General features: G+C 41.6%; 1 protein-coding gene across 9 annotated transcripts in view; it reads right to left on the bottom strand.

The window, feature by feature from the left end:
- celf4 (CUGBP, Elav-like family member 4) overlaps window positions 1-22,613 on the bottom strand; it is an 88,536-nt gene that overhangs the window by 19,372 nt on the left and 46,551 nt on the right. For all 9 annotated transcript variants that reach the window (XM_026168528.1, XM_026168533.1, XM_026168531.1 and 6 more), the window contains exon 3: window positions 2,774-2,822. In XM_026168528.1, coding sequence (XP_026024313.1) covers window positions 2,774-2,822 — 49 coding nt within the window. The remainder of the gene's footprint in view (window positions 1-2,773; window positions 2,823-22,613) is intronic.

The raw sequence follows: 22,613 nt of genomic DNA, 5'->3' as shown, positions 1-22,613 counted from the left end.
AAAGGACTTACACACACACGCACACACACTCATATTCAGCAAGAGAGCAAATCAATATACACCAGAGTCTCAATAACGATGTAAAGCCCCCCCTCTCTCTCACGCACACAGACAGTACATGACAGTGGCTCTCCCCGATCTCCCACTACAGTAATATTTAGTTGGCTCGAGTTGTACCAGGATACATAAAAAGTATTAGTTTCCAATTTCATTATTGATTTTTGCCACACTTAACAGTACTCCTTTTTTTTTATCACTTGCGCAGACCCATCTTCACTAAATCAGTTTTCACACATGAACTCAGGGTCAGGGTAATCAGGTGTCCCCAGTTATCCTTTCTCACACACGTAGCGCACTGTAGCAGATGGCCAGCGTTATCTGCAGACTCAGTACTGGAAATACTGTTTGGTTTAGGTGAGGGAGATGTCTGACTAGAGCAAGCACAGAGCAGGATATAGGACACTCACTTGCTAGCTGTGAATTTGTTGGACAAAGCTGTTTTTTTTTCAAGATCAAGGCACATTAGTGCACCTGGTCATCAGGCGGTCTTTGTACTTGGAAGCTGGCAAGTTAAAGGTCTCTTAATGTCAGAACTGACTGTGTGGCACGTTTTCATTCTCACGAAGCTCGATCAGAGAAGTTATGACTGAAAGTAGCTTCTCCTTATTTGTTAACAGTGGTGGAAAGCAATGTGCTTATTGAATCAAGTGCTGTACTTGAATCTCATTTACTTTAATATTTTTCAGTTTTTGCTATCTTATTGTTAAAGTAATTTAAAGATGAAATATTGTATTACTTACTCCAGTGCATCTAGTTTTATTTTATTAGAAAGCCATAGTCTTCAAGTTTCAATCTTGCATTTAAACTTATGACAAGCATTTAAAATCCAGAGCATTAAATCAGTGGGTCGAAACCTGTTGGCTTCTGGCACTGTTACAATAAGAAGCGCCTAGTTGGTGATCCATGCCAGTTTTTTAGATGTGAAGTATTTGCTACTATTTTACCCTGAAAAGGTAAAATAATAGTAAGTACGGTGGTGCAGTGGTGCACTGCTGCCTCACACCAAGAAGGTAGAAATCTGACCGAGATTTTTGTGTGAAGCTTGCATGTACTCTCCGTGTGGGTTCTTTCTGGGTGCACTGGCTAGTACTTAAGTGAATTGGTGATTCCTAAATTGCCTGTAGGTGTCTCACTGTGTTAGCCCTGTGACAGCAATCCGTCCAGGTTATACCCTGCCTCTCATCCTGCGGCACCACCAAGTGCTGTAACATCTTGTATCAACACTGGTTTTAGCTGAGTAATATCACACTGAAATGTATGTAACTGGGTTACAAGGGGCTAGAAGGTACCACCAGTACACTTTAAAACCAGTATATAAAAATTCAAATGCACAAATGTTAAGATTTTATTGATAACAGGTTACGATTATGTTATCAATATAATTGTTTTTGCCTTGTTTTTTGGCATACATTTGTTTTTTTATTATCATCACCAGTTTCTGACCCCTTATTACCCCATTACACAAACATACTCAGCTAAAACCGCTGTTGATAAAAGATGATACCTACTGGATACTGCCATACTGGATATAGATTTGGTATTTAAGTGGTAATAACTTGCTATCTCCATATTATTACCTTCTTATTCCTTCCCTTTTACCCCATTATTACCACATCGTTGCTGAGCTGTAACAGAAAGTGCAACTGAAAGATGAATTATTCCTCCACCAGTACAATTTAACACTCTGGCACTATATTATATTGCTTTGCTTTCCTGTGTGAAAATATGGGATCAAGAAGTAAAGAAATTTCCTGGAAAACCAGCAGTGTAGGGAACTAGATAAGAGGCAGAGAAGTATGGATGTCTTGCCTTGCCTTCACTTTCCTCATTCTCAGTGTTGCCTCTTTTCTCCCCCTTTCCATCAATCATTCTCAGAGAACCAACAAACTAAACAGAAGAGGAAGTTGCAGATTCCTTGCAGTTTTATTTATTTATTTTTTTGTACAAACTAACACCTCTCTCAGTCTGTAGACATCCACTGCTTATCAACCTTATCAACGAACTCCTTGCATGCTCCATTTCTTCTCCCCCCCTCCCCTCCCCTCACCCTTTCCATCTTTCTTGTGCCTGGAGAATCACTCTGGTGCCTGTTATATTAAAAACTGAAAACTTTGAAAGACTTCAGCCAAAATTGGTCAGACTGCATCAATCTTGTCTTGTACAGTCCATTGATTGATGTCAGGAGCAGGTCACTACTTGTCTAGACATAGAAAATTCGCTTTAAGCGGCCTTAGCTGTCAATATGGCGCGCTGCACACAAAATACCAGACCGGAATTCACTTTCATTGACACAGACCTGTCATTTACATTTTCAGTTCATTTGGCTGACACAAGCTTGTGACATTAGTCAAATTGGGTTTGCTTTGTTTGTCTTGGTGTTTGACAAACAAAGTGACCTGTTTCCCCCTCGAAAATGACAGGTCATGCGTATCTCCGTGTATGCATACGCGTTTGTACATGCATCAGCGCATATGATGAGACTCAAGGAAAGGAGCTAGAGGCTACACTGGCCAGGAAGAGCGCCGTTTACATAATGTGTTCTGAAAACTGGAGGGTCTGGCTGGGCCGCGCTGTCAGCCCGCGTCGAGGTACGGGGCATCGTTTAATAGGACAGATAATGGTGAGGCTGATACGCGCAGGCAACATGCTTGAAGGGCTAGAACAAAGAATGGAAGTGGAGGGAAAAAAGGCAACAAAGAGGGGCGTACAGTACCTCCTCGACTCTCACTGTCTGCTGGCTTCACCTGGATCGGTCTGTTCATCTGTGACATAGAAAGAAGAAAGCAAGAGACAAAGAACCCAGTTAGCATCATGTAATGGCACATGCTTTTACCCCCCCCCCCCAACCTCCCCCCCCCCCTCCTAAAAAAAACTTTTTTAGAATCACTCAGCCGCAATTGAGGGTAAAATATATTGAAAATCTCCAAAGCTGCAGCACTTACAGCCATTGGGGGAATAGCTGGTTGGGAATATGGGTTGGAAATATTATTTGATCTGAGATGAAAGGAGAGAGAAGGGTTGGAAAGGGGGATAAGCAGAGGGATGAAGGGAAAGATAGAAAGAGGGGATGATAGAGGAAAGGTAACACCGGGTCAGCAGAGCTACTGCGAATGTGTCTGTCTCTAGAGGTTTGATGTGGCACCACAATATTATCAGTGTGGGCTTTGTGTTTTTATGTGATACATATGCACGTACAGCGCAGCCAACACATACAGTACATACTGTACAGTGAGACTCTATCTTACATGGGTTTTCAGACTCCTAAGCCTCATTGCAAATTGTTCTTGCACAGTCTTCTTTTAGCCTCACACACCAGTACACACGCGTGCGTGTGTGCGTGCGTGCATGCGCGCGCGCGCGCGCGCGCACACACACACACACACACACACACACACACACACACACACACACACGCTGTCCCCCACTGAGACCTTTCCACACTGTGTCCGCCGAGGCCCTCCTTTCATTTCACTCCTGCCTGTCAAAATTTTCCTCTCCGCCTCGCCACCCTGCTAAACGCTCACCACCAATCAATTTTTAATAATGCCAATCGCCATGCTGCCAGGAGGAATAGAAGGGAAGGGAGAGAGGAAAGGAGAAGAGATCAGAAGAGAGGAGAAAAAAAGGAGAGGAGAGGAGAAGATGGGGAATGTGAAGGATGAAAGGGAGAAGGGAAAGGTCAAGGTTCTGTGTGATGCAGAATCAGTGTTTTGCAAAATGTCATTAAAATCTTTTCTTTTGAATTTGCTGATATAGTCATCACCCTTATGAATCTGCAAGCTTTCAGATGATTCCCCAAAAGGCAAAAAACTTTGAGCACGAGGACACGAGGACGCGGCGCAAACACAATTAATGCTCGGACCTTCACCCTTTTCTGGCGCTTTTCAGCTGCTAATATTAAATCACATCATTCCCCACAACACTTGAGTTACCCATTCCCTCATCTCCCTCGTCTCCTCCCTCTCTTTGACAGCCAAGAACCCTGCTAATGTTTTTAATGTGCTGTGATGCATTATTTATCAGACTGGCTGTTGATATGGAAAAAGGACGAGAGGGGATAAAGAAAATGGGGAATGGAAAAAAAGGGAGTTAAAAATGAGTAAAAAGCGAGAGTACAGTCTTGTGAAAAAAAGTTTTCACAAGACTTCACAGGACTCTGTGCAATCCTGTGCAAAACTAAGTACACCCAGTCACAAACTGCTAATCAATTGACCAACAAAGTATAAGCACCTCTAAAATGCCACAATCTTCCCTGGAGTTGCTGGCTCAGCAAATTCAAACCAGGGTCAGATTATGCACCAAGAGCTACATTTCAGGCTCTACAGACCTCAGAAACATGATGCTAAAATGAACAAGTATGGCCTGTTGGAAGGGCTACCTTTCTATAAAGGACATGCCCAGTACTGCTAAGGTTTGCAAAGCTGCAACCGAACAAACCACAAGACTTGTGGAATAATGTCCTTTGGACAGACAAGACTGAAGTTGAGATGTTTGGTAATGCACAGTGCAACGCTTTGCAAAAACCAACCACAGCATGTCAGCGCAAACACCTCACACCAACTGTCAAGCACGTCGGTGGAGAGGTCATGATGTGGCCTTGTTCCAAAAACACAGGACTTGGATACTTTGCAGTCACTGAGTCGACCACGAATGCCTCTGCATACCAGAATATTTAAGAGTCAAATGTGAGGCCATCTATCCAACAGCTAAAGATTGGCCAAAAATGGGGCATGCAACAGAACAATAATTTCAAACACAGCAATAGTCTCCAACATAATGGCTGAAAAAGAAAAGAAAGGTGTTGCAATGGTCTGATTGAAATGCTCTGGCGGGACATTAAGAGAGGGCCACAATGATGTGAGACATTGATAAATTCATGGAGAAAACAATTACTCAAAAGTATTGCTGCTAAATGTGGCTCTGCCAGTTACTCATCAGGGTGTACTTTTTTTTTTACACGATTGGATGGATCGCTGTGAAAACTTTATTTTCACATGACCGTATGTGAATCAAAAAAGTGTTAGGTAAACAACTGATCGCAGGAAAGGTGAGATCACACTGGGTGAGAAAAGTAAAAAAAACTAAATGAAAAAAGTGAAAAAAGGGTGGCGATGGAAGGAATAAATGTAGTGATAAAAAAGGGAAGTGGGATAAGGAAGAAGAGTAAGGGGAGAGGGAATTAGGAAAACAGGACATAGGGGAAGAAGAAGATATGGATCAGAGTATGGGCAACGTCAGCTCAATGCTCCCGAGGGGGTCGGGGGTAAAAGCCTGCATACATATGAGCACTTTTACTATGATTCATACAAATAGTTTGACCTCAATCTTATCTAATTGTGTTCTACCTCAACTAGTTCTTTATGCAAGTGTCAGCATTAACCTGCATGTTATATGATAACACTGACCCACTGAGATTTTATTTAATTACGCAGGTCTTTATTTAAGTCTTCACTTGGAGTTTAGAGAAGCTACAAAAAACTATTTGGGGATGGCGATGGCAACAATATACAGTATGTGATATATACTTGATCTCTTATATGTAATAACATATAAAAAGCTAGATTTTATTAAAATAATAATTCCTCACTCTTAACGTGCAAAATCCCGTGAACCCGGATGAATTGGTGAATCCCTTAAATCATCATTGCCACTTGAGCACCAGCATGCGAAATGTCTGCTCATAAATTTTTAGATACCGTTCAAAATAATGTTAAGTGGTTAAACCATTATTTTCTTTTTGTCACTGAGGGCTGAGTGCTGTTTCATGGGCTCTCTATCAGTGGTTTCCATTACTCCAGGCCCATAAACTGCTTCAAGGTCAGCTTTATCATCCTGCTCATAATAGGGTGAGTTAGCACCAGCCCACTGGACAACTGATCCCAAAACAGTTGTTAAACCCACACGCTGACTCGCACAGATAGCTCCCCTCGGATGTCTGTGGTAGTGCTAGCTAAAGCCAGATGGCAGCATTGAGCAGGAGAAGCTCTCTTTAGCCTAATACCAGTGAAAAATCTCATTTACACAAAAGAGGCTAAAATCCATACATGCATACATATATATACACGCAGACATGAAATAAGAGTAAGTGGCTAAGCTCACATGACTAGACATGGATGCTTATCCACACAAGTCTGGCGCGTACACAGAACATGCAACAGCACAAAATAGGCCTATGCATCCAAGCGTGCGCGGGTCGGGAAATAAATAAGTGTAGGTATGCACAAAAGATATGTAAATGTAGCTTTGTGAGTCAACATGTGCAGTGCCTAAATTGGCTCATCTCACAGCACGCACACCTAATACCCTGTTTGTAGATCACTTTCTCTCCTCATCCTTGTAAGTGCGGTCGCCTGTTTTTCATTTCATATGCCTAAAAAAAAAAAACGAAAAAAGAATCACACACACACATGCTAAGCTCCATTCTTGCTGAAAGTCCACTTCAGCAGACTTGTGTTGAGAATGGCCTTGGTGTGTACCACATGATTGACAGCTCAAGAGGAACTGCAGCTACACAAATGCATGGGGGCACGCACACTCACACACATTCTTGCTACACTCCTCTGTTGATTATGTAACTCAATGACAGTGCTCTGCCTCAGTGCTGCCATAGATTCCCTGTTAACTAGAAGCTGAGGGAATACATGGTCTGCATGCAGTCTGTGCTCTACCAAACTGGTGAGTCATTCTTCTGAATCAGTGTGGCTTGAATGTCTAGCAAGGCCCACAAGATTAGCTCCAAGCAGTGTGGGACTCAAGCTTTGCCTTATTGGATTCTCCTTTGAAATGGGACAAAACTGAAGTCCTTGATCTGAGTTTTGCTGCTTACAGTATTGATTTCACTGTGTGCAAAGCACAAAAATGAAGTTATAGGAACAATATTTTGATGACAACTCTACAGGATTTCTTTTCGCTGAATTTCTTTATAGTACCTTGTTATGTCAGATGCACTTCAAATACAGTTTATTACAAGTTGCTCAAGGCAATGCCAGCATCACAAGCCACACACACACACACACACACACACACACACACACACACACACACACACACACACACACACACACAATAATGCATGCACACAGAGCTACATTAATACACAACACTCGCAAGGACACGAAAGTCCACAGTCACTCACACTCCCATCACTCTGTGAAAAAGAATATTGAAAGTATGCTTTACGAAACTCGGGAGAGGAGGTAGGATTTTCTCATTTTCACCCTCGTCTAGCAGATGTGTTTTTGAGAGAGAGTAGAGCAGTGCAGGCCAGGTCATTTCATTATCACAGTGAGAAAGCACTCCATGAAACTCTCCCAGGGAAGCAAGGAAGGCTGCTCGTAATATTCCTCCCTTACTATTGTCAAAACTTGCTCTATTTTACATTTTACAGTCGAAGGTCTTTTTCTTATTACATTCCAATTGCTTTCGTTTTGTCTTTATCCCATTTGAATGCTGAGATGTTTGGGGTTCTTTTGCTCTCTGCTCATACATATAATTACTGGTTCTTAAATGTGGTACACATAAAAGCATCTACAAAAAAAAAGAGAACTGCTCCAAATGTTAAAATTATCTGCAGGAGCAATGTCACTGAGTGCAACTGTAACCAAATGCTGGTATTCATGTCAAATGAACCACTGGCACTCGACCTGGACCTGCTTTCCAAAGTATCTCAGCATGCATAACACTCATCTTGGGATGGAAACGCGCCAATGGAAACATTAGCTGAACAAATATGGTTATAACCCTGAGATGCTTTTGGGAAACTGGGCTGTTGATGGCGAGAAAAATCCACTCTCAATGGCAAGATTAGCTTGACTAGAAACATTAAGCAGGTGTATATTAGATTTTACACGTGATCACAACCTATTTTAAAAGCAACAATTAAGATTTGACACAAATTAAGCTTCTACAGTATATGATTTCCCCCCCTAAGTTACAAGAATGTTTTATAAAGCCGAAACAAAATCTCACGCATCACCGTTACAACTGCTTCAGGTGACGACTGAAACTGGCCTTTGCTTGCCACAGCATCAGATGTGTTCGTTACAAGCCATTCAGTCACAAACTGAACAGCTATATTTGCAAGTGCCTGAACTAATCTGTGCAACAAATGTTTTACCAGTGTCATGTAGCAGGATGAGCTGGACAATGTGTAAAGTAAATGTTAACAAATGCTTGAATTTAATAACTCCTGGAGGTAACAGGAAGAACCACTATCAGAATTTTACTACAGCTGCTGTTAGAGGGATTTTAGGGCATGCCTCCCTTAAAGTTGTTTGAGTACATTAATATTTCAGGTGTGGTTTGAGTGCACATTCTTCTTCGGGTCGTGCCACAGCACCTTAGTTTGGTTAGGGTCAGGACTCTGACTTTTTCACCCCAAAACCAGATTTTCCTGTCTCTTCAGCCGTTCTGTTGTTGAATTGTCTTGTGAGCTCTAGATCGGTGTAGCTTTTTATCAGTCAGCCTCTCCTAAGCTTTAGGTCACTGACTGCTGCCCTGACATTTTCCTGTGTAACCTCACCTTTTTCAAGTTTCTTTCTTTCTTTGTTTCTTTTTTATTGTTTTGAATTCAAGACTCTGAAGAAGGAAAGCAGCTGAAACAATGACGATCCCTCCACCATGCTTCACAGATGGGATGGCATTTTAGCGTTGGTGTGCAGTGCCTATTTTGTCATCTCAGCAGACAAGTTCCCTTTTCATACCTCCTTTACCCTACTAAAGGAAAACAAATATACGCTGTAATTCACTGTAATTTTTAAAATCATTCTTGTCTTCTTATCAGGAGTGTGGCACTTTTTCAAATTCTTCAGTCAGTATTTAGTCGTGTCAAACTAAATTCTGTTACAAATACTTATTTGTGGATCACAAAGTTACATATGGGACATTATTAAGCTCACTTGAACCATCACCTCTATGTAAAAGAAAAATCTGTGTGAACTAAAGAAGAATTGTTCTTCTAGACGTAAATTTGGCAGGAGTTTTTTTTTAAAACATGGTCACTGATTTCTTGAGTAAAATAAGCTACTTTCTATATGAGAGCCAATCTAAACTCAACTCATCCAGAATAACTACCTCAGAAGTAATATACAATGATATTAGTTTGGCAATTTCTCTCAGGGCTTCACAGCATACAGAAAGGGGGCATAAATTCTAACAGCAAAATGGTCACTACCTCCAGAGCAGATGTCAACAGCAATATATTCAAAAGTCTGAGGCAGCGAAACAGCAGAACAGGACCACCCTGCAAGGAGTCTTTGACATTAACCACTGCTCCACCTCTTTTAGATTTCTTGTCACTACAAAAGATCGTGTAATGCTCTTATAGGTATTGGTATCTGAGACTCTGTTATCTAGCCGAGCTATGAATCAGGCAAAAATCTCAGGGTGGCATTTATGTATCAAGATGTTAACAAAGTCCACTTTTAAAAAAAAGTGCTCCTAATATTTAAATGTAATAATCCAAGCTGGGATTTGAGTGGAGATAGTTGTAGTAAAGATGTGTCGTATCTCAGGAGGCTGCATGTTGATCTTTACAAGATCATACTAGGCATTTGTCAGACACAATTCTGTTACCAACAAACAACAGCCACCATGATGTTCTACTAGTTCCTGAAATGCCAGAAATGCAGTGTGACTTGATGTTGCCCCAGGCTCCAGTTCTACCGGGGCACAAAAGCATGCCTTGCACCCTCAGTTGGAACTGAATAATAACAAAGGCGTATCACAGACAGGCGGGGGTATTACAGTAATGTATAGTTTTTGTTATTGCTCTTTAATTCATTAAAAGCAGCTGCAGACATATATAAATGGTTGTAATCTGTTTTTGGCAGGTACCTTTTTGGGTGTCCACACCCAAACTCATTTCAGATGGATCCTAAGTCATTTTGTACTGGAACCAGGCCTGCCTTGGTTTGACAAGAACCTTTAGGTCTATTCTATAGTAGTGTTGATAACAGCTTATAAATTGATGAATGTTTAAATCTCACTTGGCTTCCTCTCAGGTTTAATCTCCACTAATGTCTACACATCTCACTGAGTATTTCCCCCCCCCAACCACCGCTGTAGTTCTTCATTCTGACATACGGCCAAACATTAAACCTCTCTTTTGAAGTGAAACATATTGCAGCGAGATCAGGGTCTGCGTGTGAGGGTAAAGAGGGCTATAAAGCAAAACATCACAATCGCTTCCCTTTTGTTGCATTGTCTTCTTCTTTAACCCCTTTCATCTTTACAGACAAACGGAGATGGGCAATCTGTTTCGCGTCAGATCAAGAACGAGAAGAGAATTTCCTGACAACAGCACAGCCTGGCCCAGTTTTTTGGGGTGGGATTGAGTAGCATGCTGCAGTCAGCCGGAGTGGACAGGAACAAAATAAATATTAGAGAGAGAAAGAAAGGGGCGAAAAAAAGGCATCCAGATGAATTATGAATTACTGGCACAGACTGTACTTTATGTGGCTGTTGAACCGCAGCACTAATGTGGCTAGTAGAATGACAACTTGGCTGCAGTATGCACTATGGCCCCCCCAAAAAGACTGATCAGTATTTCTTAATGTTCAAAATTCTATAAGATCACGAAGCAGCTCGCTTTCTCTGAAGAATAATATACATGCACAGTGTTTTTAGGGCTAGGTTTTGAGCTGCAGCTGAAATAGGTTTAATGTTTGGTGGTGAAAGATGTATTTGAATGGCGGAAGTTAAATTCCCAAACGTCCCTTGCAAAATCATCCTAAACAAATTCAAATTTAATATAAAGCTGCCTCTCTATCTGAACTGAGAAATCCCTCTAAAGCCACTACATAAATGAAAAATACCGCCACCTTCTTCCCCCTGCCTGTTTCTATATGCTGCTGCTTCCTCTGTGGTGCTGCTGTCCCAGTAGTGTCTACAGAGATCACAAAGGCAGATGAAAGGGAAACACACAGAGATCACAAAAGAAGGCAAGCCTCCCTGTCCGACCCTCTAATCACCCGGTGATTCCTTCATCAACACGGCTTTTGAACACCGCTCAAGCATGCACGGAACATGAAGACAGAGGATGATAGACAGGCACACACACGCAAGTCGTACACAAGCATCCAAATCAAATCACACCCTCGAGCACGGAGCATCATTCTCGACCTTGGGAATAATGTGTGTGTCAGAATAATGACAACTCAAAAGGTCCACTCGGTGTATTTATGCTCAACTTCCATGCAGATCCATCCTTTCCCGGTTAACGACAATTTCTTTGAAAATTCTTTCCCCAACTTTCTGACGACCTGTTTTAAAAAAAAAAAACTAGTTACAAAATACAGACATTTTTAAAAGCTGCAAGTTATCGCACACCCCCACTCCTCCTCCACTCCTTTTTCTGTTTTGCCCGCAGTTGGTTGAGAGCAGCGATGCTTTTTCTCACATCCATTGTTTGATCCATTTCACACCAGCCCACCTCTTCTTTTTATCTCCTCCTGTTTTCTCTTTCTTTCACTGGCAAGCAGCCTGAATGCTGGCAGTAGTGGGAAGACTCTGGAGCAATTTTGAATGAGAGGTTAAAATGAAAATGTAGTTCTCTCTCTGTTTTTCTTTCTATTCTTGTTCCTATTATTCCCCCCTTATTCTTCTCCCTCCTATTCTCTTGTATGAAGTTGTTTCTCGAATAGAGTAAATGAGTGTTAAGACCTATTTTTCCCCCGCAGCAAGTTCATGCATGAAAACAGTGTTTTCCCCTCATTTCCTCCACGTTTTTTCAGTGCTCCAACCTGGATAAGAATCTATGTGGAATGAGAGGAGACAGGGTTTATGCTTCCCGCGAACACTTTAATAGGAATCGACAGTTGAGAATTCTGTTGTCACAGCGTAACAGGATAGAAAAAGCACATCATCTGCACCCCCAAATGATTTTGCCCTGTCAGAACCTGTTATGGCTCCACACTCTCCTGTGACATGCACTCGTACACGAGCTACGCCCCGACTCACTAAAGACTCACGCGAATGAGATGCGCTCCCAAATGATATATCATATGTCAAAATGTTCTATTTTAAGTTTACATAAATGTTTCATTTGTTTCTTTAAGGCACAAAGCATCACAGCTGACTCGGAAGATCTTTTTTTAAGAGCCCTGAACACAGGTTGATTATCACACTACAGCTTGATTCATCATAGAAAGAGGCATCACTAATAGAACAGTGCCAGGGTGGGAAACAAAAAGCCTGCAGAGCACGCACACACCTTTTGTGAGTTATATAATTAGATGTACAGCACCTTGGCAATCAACAACTCTGATGTTGCCATAGGGACAATAGCTTTGACTATAAAAAGAATGGATCTATATGTGGAGGTGGTTGAGGGCGGAGGTGCAGAGTGAGGCAGCAAGAGAAAGAAAGGAGAAGACGCGGAGAATGAAGAAAGAAAAAAGTGTGAGAAAATTGGTGCAAGAGAAGCGAAGGTGTTGCCGAGGTGCGGAGCAGCTCTCGGTGCATGTGTGAGTTTGTGTGCATGGTGCACCTGCACGCGTGTGATTAGGAGCGTTCAAAGCTCGTGGGTGTGTGTGTGTGTGTGTGTGCACGCGCACCTGTGTGTATGTGCTGCTGTTCTTGTGTATGAAAGTGTGCAGGAAGGGAGAAGAAAAAAAACAACAAGGACAAAATGTGATAGAGTTGGTAAGTAAGTGAGAGAAAGAAAAGAAAAGAGCTAACTACAGAAATTGTAGAGGACAATTTTCAGCCTCTCTCTCCCCCTCTAAGCTTGCTGCATTGCTAAGGCTTTGCAGCATATAGTGAAGATTAGGCCAGATGAGAAAGCCATAAATTCTACTTTTCTCTTTCCAGAGGTGAACATAAATCATGGCTGGTACTGGCATGCCATAACTGGGTTTTTGCTTTTCACTTATCTAATAAATAAAATAAAATAAAAATAAGTGTGCGGGCTGTCATTGTCTGAGCCGAGCAGACTGCCTTCACTTGCATCCCTCCACAGTTTTTTTTGTCCTCCTCTCCAGCCATCACCGAGGTACAGAGACGATGAGTGGGTTTCCCATAATTGCTGCGGGAGCACTGTATTCATGAGCTGACTATCGCTGGACTGTGTGTGTGTGTGTGCGCACGCGTGCGTGCATGCCCCATGCATATGAAAGACACCTTACAGCATATGCAAATGTAAATATAGACACAAATAGCAGCATGGGCAAACGCGCCATCGTTGCGGCTCGGGAAGGAAATGCAACCTCTCTCGTGTTCAATTAGACTGAAAAGCCTGCACACGCACACTCACACAGACATGGAAACACACACAGCTTCTGTCTCATAAGGTTAGAGGGGTTAGAAGACGGTGTTGTAATGAGCTGTCACTCAAAATAGCCAGCTTTTTTTGTCCTGGAAAACCCCCAGAAGGGTGGTGGTGGTGGAGGGGTGGGGGGGGGGGGGGGGGATGATGTAAGGAAAAATGAGTTGTTGATACTGATTTCCCCCCCTCCTGTCTTAATCTAATGAGTTTGATGAGCTTAATGCCATGACACTGTAACAGCTTAAGGAATATGGTTTCCATCTATCACTGAGTGCTCTGACTGCAGACAGAAAAATATAAAACTAGAGACCTTGGGAAGATTTAAAGGAATAGACACTGGCATTTTGAAGTTATGAAGTCATTACTGAAGGATTTGCCAACAAACAGAAGACGCTTTAAAGAAGCTGCCCAAAAACATACAAAACATAACATGTTGATTGGAAGCATTTGTTGGATGGATTTCATCAGCGACGGCCTGCGGTTAGTGGAGAAATGCTTCTGTCTTACTCTTCTAAGACAGACAGAAAAAGCATCTCACAACTTTCCACTGTTGCTTCTGTCAGCTGTAACTGTTTCTACCAGATCAAAACCAACACTGCCCTAACATGGACATAATAACATCCAAGTCTGGAGACAACTTTGACCACAGGGATGACTCTCTTCTCCCCTGTCCTAATGTTAACACTAGATTATTAGCAACAGAAAAAGTACATTTAAGTGTAATGGCTATATATAAATATTCTGTATTTTATAAGCCAATTTTAAAAAAAAAACAATTCTAGGGCATTTTAAATTAAATACATCTTTTCTTTTTTCTCCCTTTGACATGACTGAAAGCACCTTGATTCTTAAATTCATGACTATCCTGTGTCTATGTTAACATGGCCTCAACGCTCCCCTGAATGGAGAGAAACAGGGGCTAGTAGGGAATGTGAGGGATGCTAGTATAAATAAAAAAGGCAGAGGGAAATTGCATGGAGGTATCATTCACGGGTGCATTGTCCATCTAAAACCCTGTAAAGCCTATTATGTAATGTGTAACCTCTGTACTCCTTCATACTCTCCAAACGCTGGACTGCCCTTAAATGCCGGGAGGGTTTCAAAGGATTCAGAGAAATAAACGGCAGCTTGTCTCTCATGTGCATGCACGCACACACACACACACTCCTTCTCTTAGCTGCATATTTCCATCACATAATCACTAATTCCGTGCTCCCCGCCTGATTAATAAATATAGAAAAGCCAGGAAGAGAGGAAGATGAGCGAAAGAGAAAGAGTGTTGGGAACAGAGCAGTGTGAGGGAGAAGAGAGGAGTTAAGAGTGGAGGAGGAGGAGGATGAGAAAGAAGGGAGTGATACAGTCAAATCTGCCTCTTAGGCTCCGCCAAAGAAACAACAGGGAGTTTTTCAGTAAGACAGCTCTGTTGGCTCCAAGCTAAGCCCAGGTGGGCGATGTGAATGTTCTCTCACTCCCACTCACTTACTAGTCAAAAATATGCACATGCACATGACTGAATGCAGTATAAAGTACACACAAGTGCTCACAAACAATGATGCAGGCCTGTATGTTTCATGCAACTCACCGGTCTGCCTACATTCATACACACTTGCTAACAGAGTCAAACGTCCATGACTTTAGAGGGCATTACACTGACTTAACGTAACTAATAACCAACATAACTTCACCCTTACTTTAAAACACACCTCCATCTCTAACATGTCTCCCGACTATGTGACTAAGTTTGAGAAATACCTGAGACCACACACTCACAAACACAAGCACACACAGAAAAACATCTTCAAGGATGCAACAGCCAATGTGTCAGTCTGTCTTTGTTTTTCACACACGCATTTATTCCCACATTCACATTGATAGTTTTCACTTTTCAGTGGCCTGTAAAATTATCAAAGGCTCACTCTGTGTAATCCTGAAAACATGCAAAGAGACAAAGATGAAACGAAGGAAAGATGGAACGGTGGCTATGCCACCCCACTTGCTTTCCTCATTTAAAAGTGAAGGTTTATACTGAGGATAAGAGGAAGTCTTAAGCAACTAAGTGAGAGAGGGGAAGTTTTAAGTAGCAGCAACAGACCAACACCAAGTTCGTTCCAGAGGGAAGTGAGAGAGAGGAAAAGAGGGGAATACATTTCATTATTAATGAAGGAAAAGTTTGTTCAAATTGAACCTGTAAAGTATCTCCAGCTGCTTTTCTTTTCAAACATAGGGAGGCAGGGAGAGGAGGTGGTGGAAGACCTGAATAAGGAAGTGGAAAACGTTAGTGAGCAAAATGAAAAAAATTGTTTCCTCCATTTTTGTTGGAGTTTGGTTAATTTAATTTATGAATATTTATTGTCTTAGTTTTAATTTTTACCCATCCAAACCGAAGGACAAAGTAGTCATTAAAGGCATTGCGAGTAGCGCCAGTGACACGTAAGGCCTTTAATGTGTGATATGAAGTGCAATAACACAAACCTAGCTGAATTACAAAATACAAAATGCAGCATTGCTTAGTGGAATACATTAAGGAGTTTTCTGCTACTGCGTGTTTCTCCGGTAGATAATTTTATACAGATATTAATTCATTATTGTGCTTTGTGTAGGTTGTTCAACCAATTGTTTCTTACCGCTTTACTTTCCTAAGAAAACTACTGAAATTGTAATTTGTGACATGCTAGAATGGCGTGGCTGAAGCACAAGTAAAGAAAGACTACAAGGTAAGCAAACTGAATTTGTAATGTTAGTCAGCAAACGATACAGCTGCTGTCTGCCACTATAAACTACTCTCATAACAAAACCAGCTGAGTGTAGCAAAATGATTGACGTGGTGGGACACGGTGTGATGGATGTTTATTTTTGTTTATGGATTTTATTTGCTAAGGAAGATTATGTCAGTTTTCCTCCACAGTTAAAGAGAATTAATGTAACCATTCCCCTCATGCACATCATCACTTATGTGCTCTTTTAGCAGAGGAGCTCCTGTTCACATGCCGAGCTCCCTTGGTGTTAATTTCAGCCCTATGCTTTGATGTACTTTGTAGGAATGGTGCCAAAACACAGCAGTTTTTCATATTTATCTCATCATTTGAAACAGACGCCCTTACCCCAAACACACACACATATGCATACACATTGACACACACCCTCAACCAAATGACCAAATGAACTTTATTTAGTACACACTGAACTTAACATGCAAACATGTGTACAACAGATATACTTAAGTAGGTGATCTATCCACTTCTAGGGTGCTTTTGCCTCTATTGCATCATGTAAATTCAGCTAAATAAAAAAATAAATAAAAGTATAGCTTTACAGTCTCTGAGAAAGCAAGTTGTCAGATTGGATATGTGCAGTATGAATGCATTTTGTGAAAGAGAGAGAAGATCGATTCAGTGTGAATCACTGAGGTGCATTTTAATGAAATGCAAAATAACATCTCTATATAAAAGAGACAAGCAGGAGAGCTCTTTGCATGCTGTGGCTGTGAATGCTAAGATCAAGAGTTACATCTCCAGCATGTTATGGGACCCCTTCCAATTGTAAGCCCTCCACCTTCCACATCCAACTTCCCTTGGGATATCCCATATGTCAGGAGTAATGTTTTACGTTGTATGAGCTAAAGTTAAAGCTCTTATGCAACTCTGCAGTGGAGTGGCCTTTATTTTCATTACCTGTCAGGGTGGGTATTATGTCATTCTTATGACAGCGCTGGCCAATATGTCAGCCTCTTTAGGCTGAGTGCATCCATCTGTGTTACTATATATCTGACTGTAATATCTTCCTGGCTGTTGGCCAGCTGAATCTTGGTCTGCCAGAGTTGCTACTGTATCTCGCAGCGCCTCTCCTGCTCTCTCCTCACCACCCCCATGGACCTAAAAATATTGGACTTAGTGATAGGAAGGCATATGCTCCAGCCAACTTTTTACACACTTAAAATCTATGAAGAGAACTGACCATTTGTACACTTCCAAGAATTTCTGTGAGGACGCGAATCCAAATCTATAACTAAATGCACGAGTTTGTACTTCCAGTAGCTGCAAAGGCGTTTTGCAAGAAGAAATCTATAGATATTCGAGTGAACACCCTTATGGAGTGGTGCCTGGGAATGCTGAGGCAGAATGACTGATTTCAGGCGATAGTTTCTCCCCTGCAGAGTTAAGAGGGCCCACTGGCCCTTGGGAGCAGCCTGTCACAACTAGAGAAACTCCTGCTGGGGCCACTCTGTTGAGGTTTTCAGCCAGTTCCCAGGGGGTCCCCTCCACCACTTACCCGTTGAAATAAAAATCAATGGCTTAATGATCCAAAACAGGAAACAGAATAGGAAAAAAGAAAGTCCCTTAAACAACAAAATGTCTTTTGGCAAGGGACATTCTGTCCTGGGCCTTCATTTGTTTGTTTGTGTTGAAAGAAATTTGCTGGGATGGTAAGTGAGTATATGTGTGTGTGTACATGCACCAGCAGCTTTGAGAGAGTGAGCTTACCCTAGCTTAGTGGCACAAAACATATTGATTTATTGATTGCCTGTTTCACCCCCTCGCCATCTCTCTCTCTCCCCCTCTCTGTCTTTCTCTCTCTCGCCCTCTCTCGCTGCCTGTTATAGAGGCTCCGGGGACTTGAGACCGCAGTGGGAACTGAAAAAGGGACGTGAGTTTAGGAGAGATGGAAGAGGAGAGAGAGTCAGGGAAGGAGAGAAAGACACTGAAAGCCAGGGAGGAGTATCCCATTTGAGGGTTGATCCAGCGGCCTTTTAACCAAGGCCCCTACATCATTCAGATTTATGAACTAAGGTCATGGCCAAATCAAAACCTTGACCTATCTGTGAGGATGTCGATTTATAAGCACCTTGTAGTGGGGAGTGGTGGGGACTTGGCAGGAGGACTTGGCCCTGCTTTCCTATGGAGAGAGCTGGATCAGGGCTAGAGGAGAGGCTGGCTGTAATTTGTGATTAGCAGACAGGTTGTGCTTTATCATATACTAGTCACAGCTGATGCAACTCATTGTATTTTTTTTTAAGTCACTGTCAAATACCATATACAGTAATATGTGCTGTCTCTCTATAAGCAGAGCATGGTGGAGCAAGTCATGTTGTAACCATCCATGCTATGGCTGTCTCTGTCAAGATCTGCAAGTTCCCATTAACTGATACTTTTAGATGAGTGGCCTTAAACACTCTTTAACCAACTAAACATTGCCACAAAGTGTCACTGACACGTAACATAACACTTAATGGGGGCATATCTGCAATGATTACAATGGCAAAATGGCAGCAAGCACAGTGAGTAGCTTACAGAAAACACATGTCATCATCGATTTGCACTGTGCCCCCTCCAGTTGCTTATGACTCTGGGGGATGCTTATGACAAGTATCCCCCCATGTTAGTTCAATGTCCCTTCCTAAACCTAGCCTCTCCATAAATTATGGACGGGATGAAATACGAGTCATGCAGCCCTTTGTTTCCCCCTCCCAGGGAGACCCAGCACAAAGCAAAATTTGTTGCTATTTTTTGTTCCTCACGCAACAGAAAAAGGAGGAGAGGAACAGAAAGAGACGCAAAGAAGTTAAACAAACTGAACAGCCCCTTGCACATTATGTAACAGAAGAAAGGAAGTGCAAAGTCACAGAGGCAGGAGGGCTACATTAAGCCTTTCTTTTTTTCTTTCTCTATTTACCATTTCCCTCCTGGTTGTCATGACGACATTTCATCCTGGGGTTGGTGCTGGTCTGCTCCCCATGGAGAAAGCTTGAAAAACCAGGTAGAGGAGGGCCACAGGGACCAGGGCCATTCTATTCTTAAAAAACAGCATCAGGCAAATACAATTACAAACCCAAGAAGGGCCAGAGTATAATCTAATAGATGCTGCATGGTGCATGTGGTGAAAGCCTCTCACTTTGCGCGAGATGGCAAACCCAGGCACAGTGTGCCATAGGGGGCCGTGGCACTGGCAGACATCCTGCTATGTGGAGTGCTGGGAGAGACTATTTGTACGACTGTTACAGAACACACCACAAGAACGATAATTTTATCTTCAACTCAAACCCACTGACTCAACAGTTCATCTGTGAGCTGTTGATTAGCTGTGATTAAACACAGTGTTGGTAAATTCTGGCACTTTTGTTGTGTAAGGGAAACACTTTTTGGACTTTTTCATGCCTTCCAAATTTGAGGTTATTGTACAGGCCAGTGGCTAATTAAAGGAAAACCCAACATAAAGCATCTCAGTGAAAATGCTGGGCCACTCAGCGATCGCACAGAGCAACTGCGTATTGATTTGCAGTGGCCCTTCCCTCTACGGGTAAAAATGGATCCAAACCATGCCAGTAAAATGTCACCAGATCTACTCAGTCAAGGAGTAAATAAAAATTCCTCATTCATCTATATATTTAAGACGTAAAAATCTATCTTTTTAACATTTAATGTGCAGCCAGCTTAAAAAAAACTACGTATGTCCATTATTTATAACAGTTTATTCTCAGATTTCCCTGCTTTCTGCACTTCTGCAACAATGTTTCCTGCAGCACTGTGTTTGCCCAAGATGATGAGTCAGACAAAATCCATCTACTCAGAGGGGTTAAAGAGTCCGTTTGAGTCTTGGACGTCAGCTTGTCAGCCACAGCCAACTCACTCAGATTACAAATGAAAGGATCTAATGGTGTCGACTGCGGCCAAATTCCTCTAATTAAAATCACAATGGCTGAAAACGTGGTAACACTGGCATGTCTTTGCTGAGGGATGCCCATTTTGCCCTTAATAAAGGATACCTGGAGAGGAAAGGTTAATAGCACAGAGCTCAATGATACAAGCACTAGTGTAATTCTATTAACTACAGTGTGTGAGGCAGTTGTGGGAGAACTCTTTTTACATGCACAGCTAGAGCTTAAATGTTTAAGGCATTAAAGATGAAATAAGGAAAGAATGATTCAAGAGTTTTATTTAATCCTGTTTAAAAAAAAGGAAAGACTAAAAGCCATATTTGGTGTGATCTATGCCTTCAAAAAGGCTACAACGTTATAGTTTTTCCCTGCTCTTCTGTTTTTAAATATACTGACTGAATGACTCCATAATAGTCAGTCCAGGCAAATATAACTAGTTGTTAGCCACTATTAAATAGTTTGGACTAAGTAATCTGAGTCAGCATTCTAAATGCAATGTAAAACAGGAAATTATATATTGATGTTTCCAAAGGGAACTAATTTCCTTCTTTCTCTCTTAGTGTAGCTCTTCGAGTTATCTAGTTGGACCACAAAGGATCTCTGCACTGATGGGAATCAATTATTTCTTGCATGGTATAGGCAGCTGAAGGTTAACTCAGCAAGCTTGCATCAAAAAGGTAAATATCACTCAGAAATCACCATTCAGGTCTGACTGATAAACAGATGTACACAGGGACAGACTTACTCAGTTTTTTTATACCTCTTTTCAAATGTATGCTGTCCCTGGAGAAATCCATGTTATTTATCAAACAAGCTCACTGGCCTGGAAGAGCAGTTTGCTTGTCACCTGCAGCCCACCTTGCATGTAATCAGTGAATTGCTCCTTTTTCCTTTATGCATATGTATTCAGGGCAGGATTACAGAACTAATTAAAAAAAAGATATGATAGGTGTGGCTTATTATTTATTCCACTTGATTTGCTAGTGTTGCGATTTGTGAACCGCGGTAAGTTTTTGTATATTCTGTGTTTATTACTGCAAAAGCTAAAAGTTAAATGTGCTGTTACATTTGGTTAGCCTGATGTAAACTTCTCTATGGTTCAACAGTTATGGGAAGCACAGTTTGGGCACTGTTACTTGTCCAGCACATTCCCAGTAAACAAGTGCATATTCAAACTACAGAGAACGGGAATGATCCCGGAAACATGTTCTTCAGTCCTCTGTGAATTGTACACATATGCACACGGTTATTAGTTAGAAAGCTCCCAGTGGTAACCACAATGCACGCAGCAAACATGAGTGCTAGCTCAGCCATCAGTTGATGGTTGAGCTAGTGCTCATGTTTGGAAATAATGCAAACTGACACCAAGTTTAGGTATAGGTTATTGTGCAGTAAACATTATTTAGAAATGTACAAAGTGTGAGACTATTATGATTAAACTCAAAACAATTATTAAAAAAAAAACCTAAAACAGCCCTATTTATAAGTTTGTAGGTAAAAATAAAAAATAAATAAAGCTGTCAGACCCAATTTAGTCAATTTAAGTCCCTATAGAGATTTTAAGTTTATCAAATACTGTGGAACTAAGTGGCAGCCCTTTGGGGTTATTCCTCTGGAAGTAGGCCCACTTTGCCTGCTTAGAAATGGCTACTAAATGGATTGTATTTATATAACACTTTTCAAGTCTTATTGACCACTCAAAGCTATGCAGCCCTGACATCCCAGAATGCATCCCGTAGGTATAGAGAAGTGTTTACACCTGGAGTTTTTGGCTTCTCTGGTTCTATCAGGACCACTTTAGTCAAAATAGGGTTGCTATTTGAGCTGTGGTATATTTAGTGGTGTGACTTTGTTATAGGGCTTCTTGGCCCTTTCATGCACAGACATGGAAAGCCAAAAGGCAGGGAGAGCAGCAGAAAGACTTGATCGCAGAGTGACAATGGACGTAACACTGTTTATGAGAGATATAGCATCAATAGCAGGAAATGGAGGAGATTGTGGGTTGCAAAGCAGCTTGCAGAAACAGCAGCATTTGTACACTGGCTGCAGTATGTGAAGTATCTATCTGGATCTGCTAATGGGATGTGCAGAAGGGTATCAGTTGGTTCGATGTGAGCAGCCACTGATGTGCCAGGATTGCTGGCTAAAGTTGACCTCATGGCCATCCAGTAGTGCTATGCTCAATTTTAAGCTTGTAATATCATCTTCCAAGTATCGGGGAGAATAAAGCAATGACATTTTTGTCATATTTTATTTTTCACAACATGTAACAGCAGGAGATAGTCTGCTGCTTCAGACATGTTCTCGCTACTGGACGTATGTCGTTTTGATTAACAATTTACCCAGTCGCACAATTTACCCAGTCGCCTGGGTAAATTGTGCGACTGGGTAAATTTATTTTAATCTTGATGAATAAATTTAGTAAATTCAGTTACTTACATTATTGCCATGTTGCCACAATCAGACGTCACACAGCATTTGTGTCTGATGCAACTAAATCAGACATTTCCCTGTCATGTCTGATAAGCTCAGTACTGCACATGTTTGTAAAAACGAGTTCTATGTTTAAAAAAATGTATTTATGTATTTTTTTTTTTACCTTTTTCATGTAGCTCCTGTGCCTCCTTTTATGTCTCC

This window comes from Astatotilapia calliptera, chromosome 5 (genome assembly GCF_900246225.1).
Source record: "Astatotilapia calliptera chromosome 5, fAstCal1.2, whole genome shotgun sequence".
In the NCBI taxonomy this organism is placed as follows: Eukaryota; Metazoa; Chordata; class Actinopteri; order Cichliformes; family Cichlidae; genus Astatotilapia; species Astatotilapia calliptera.
The sequence above is the reverse complement of the archived record's forward strand: the minus strand, read 5'-3'. Positions and strand labels throughout refer to the sequence as shown.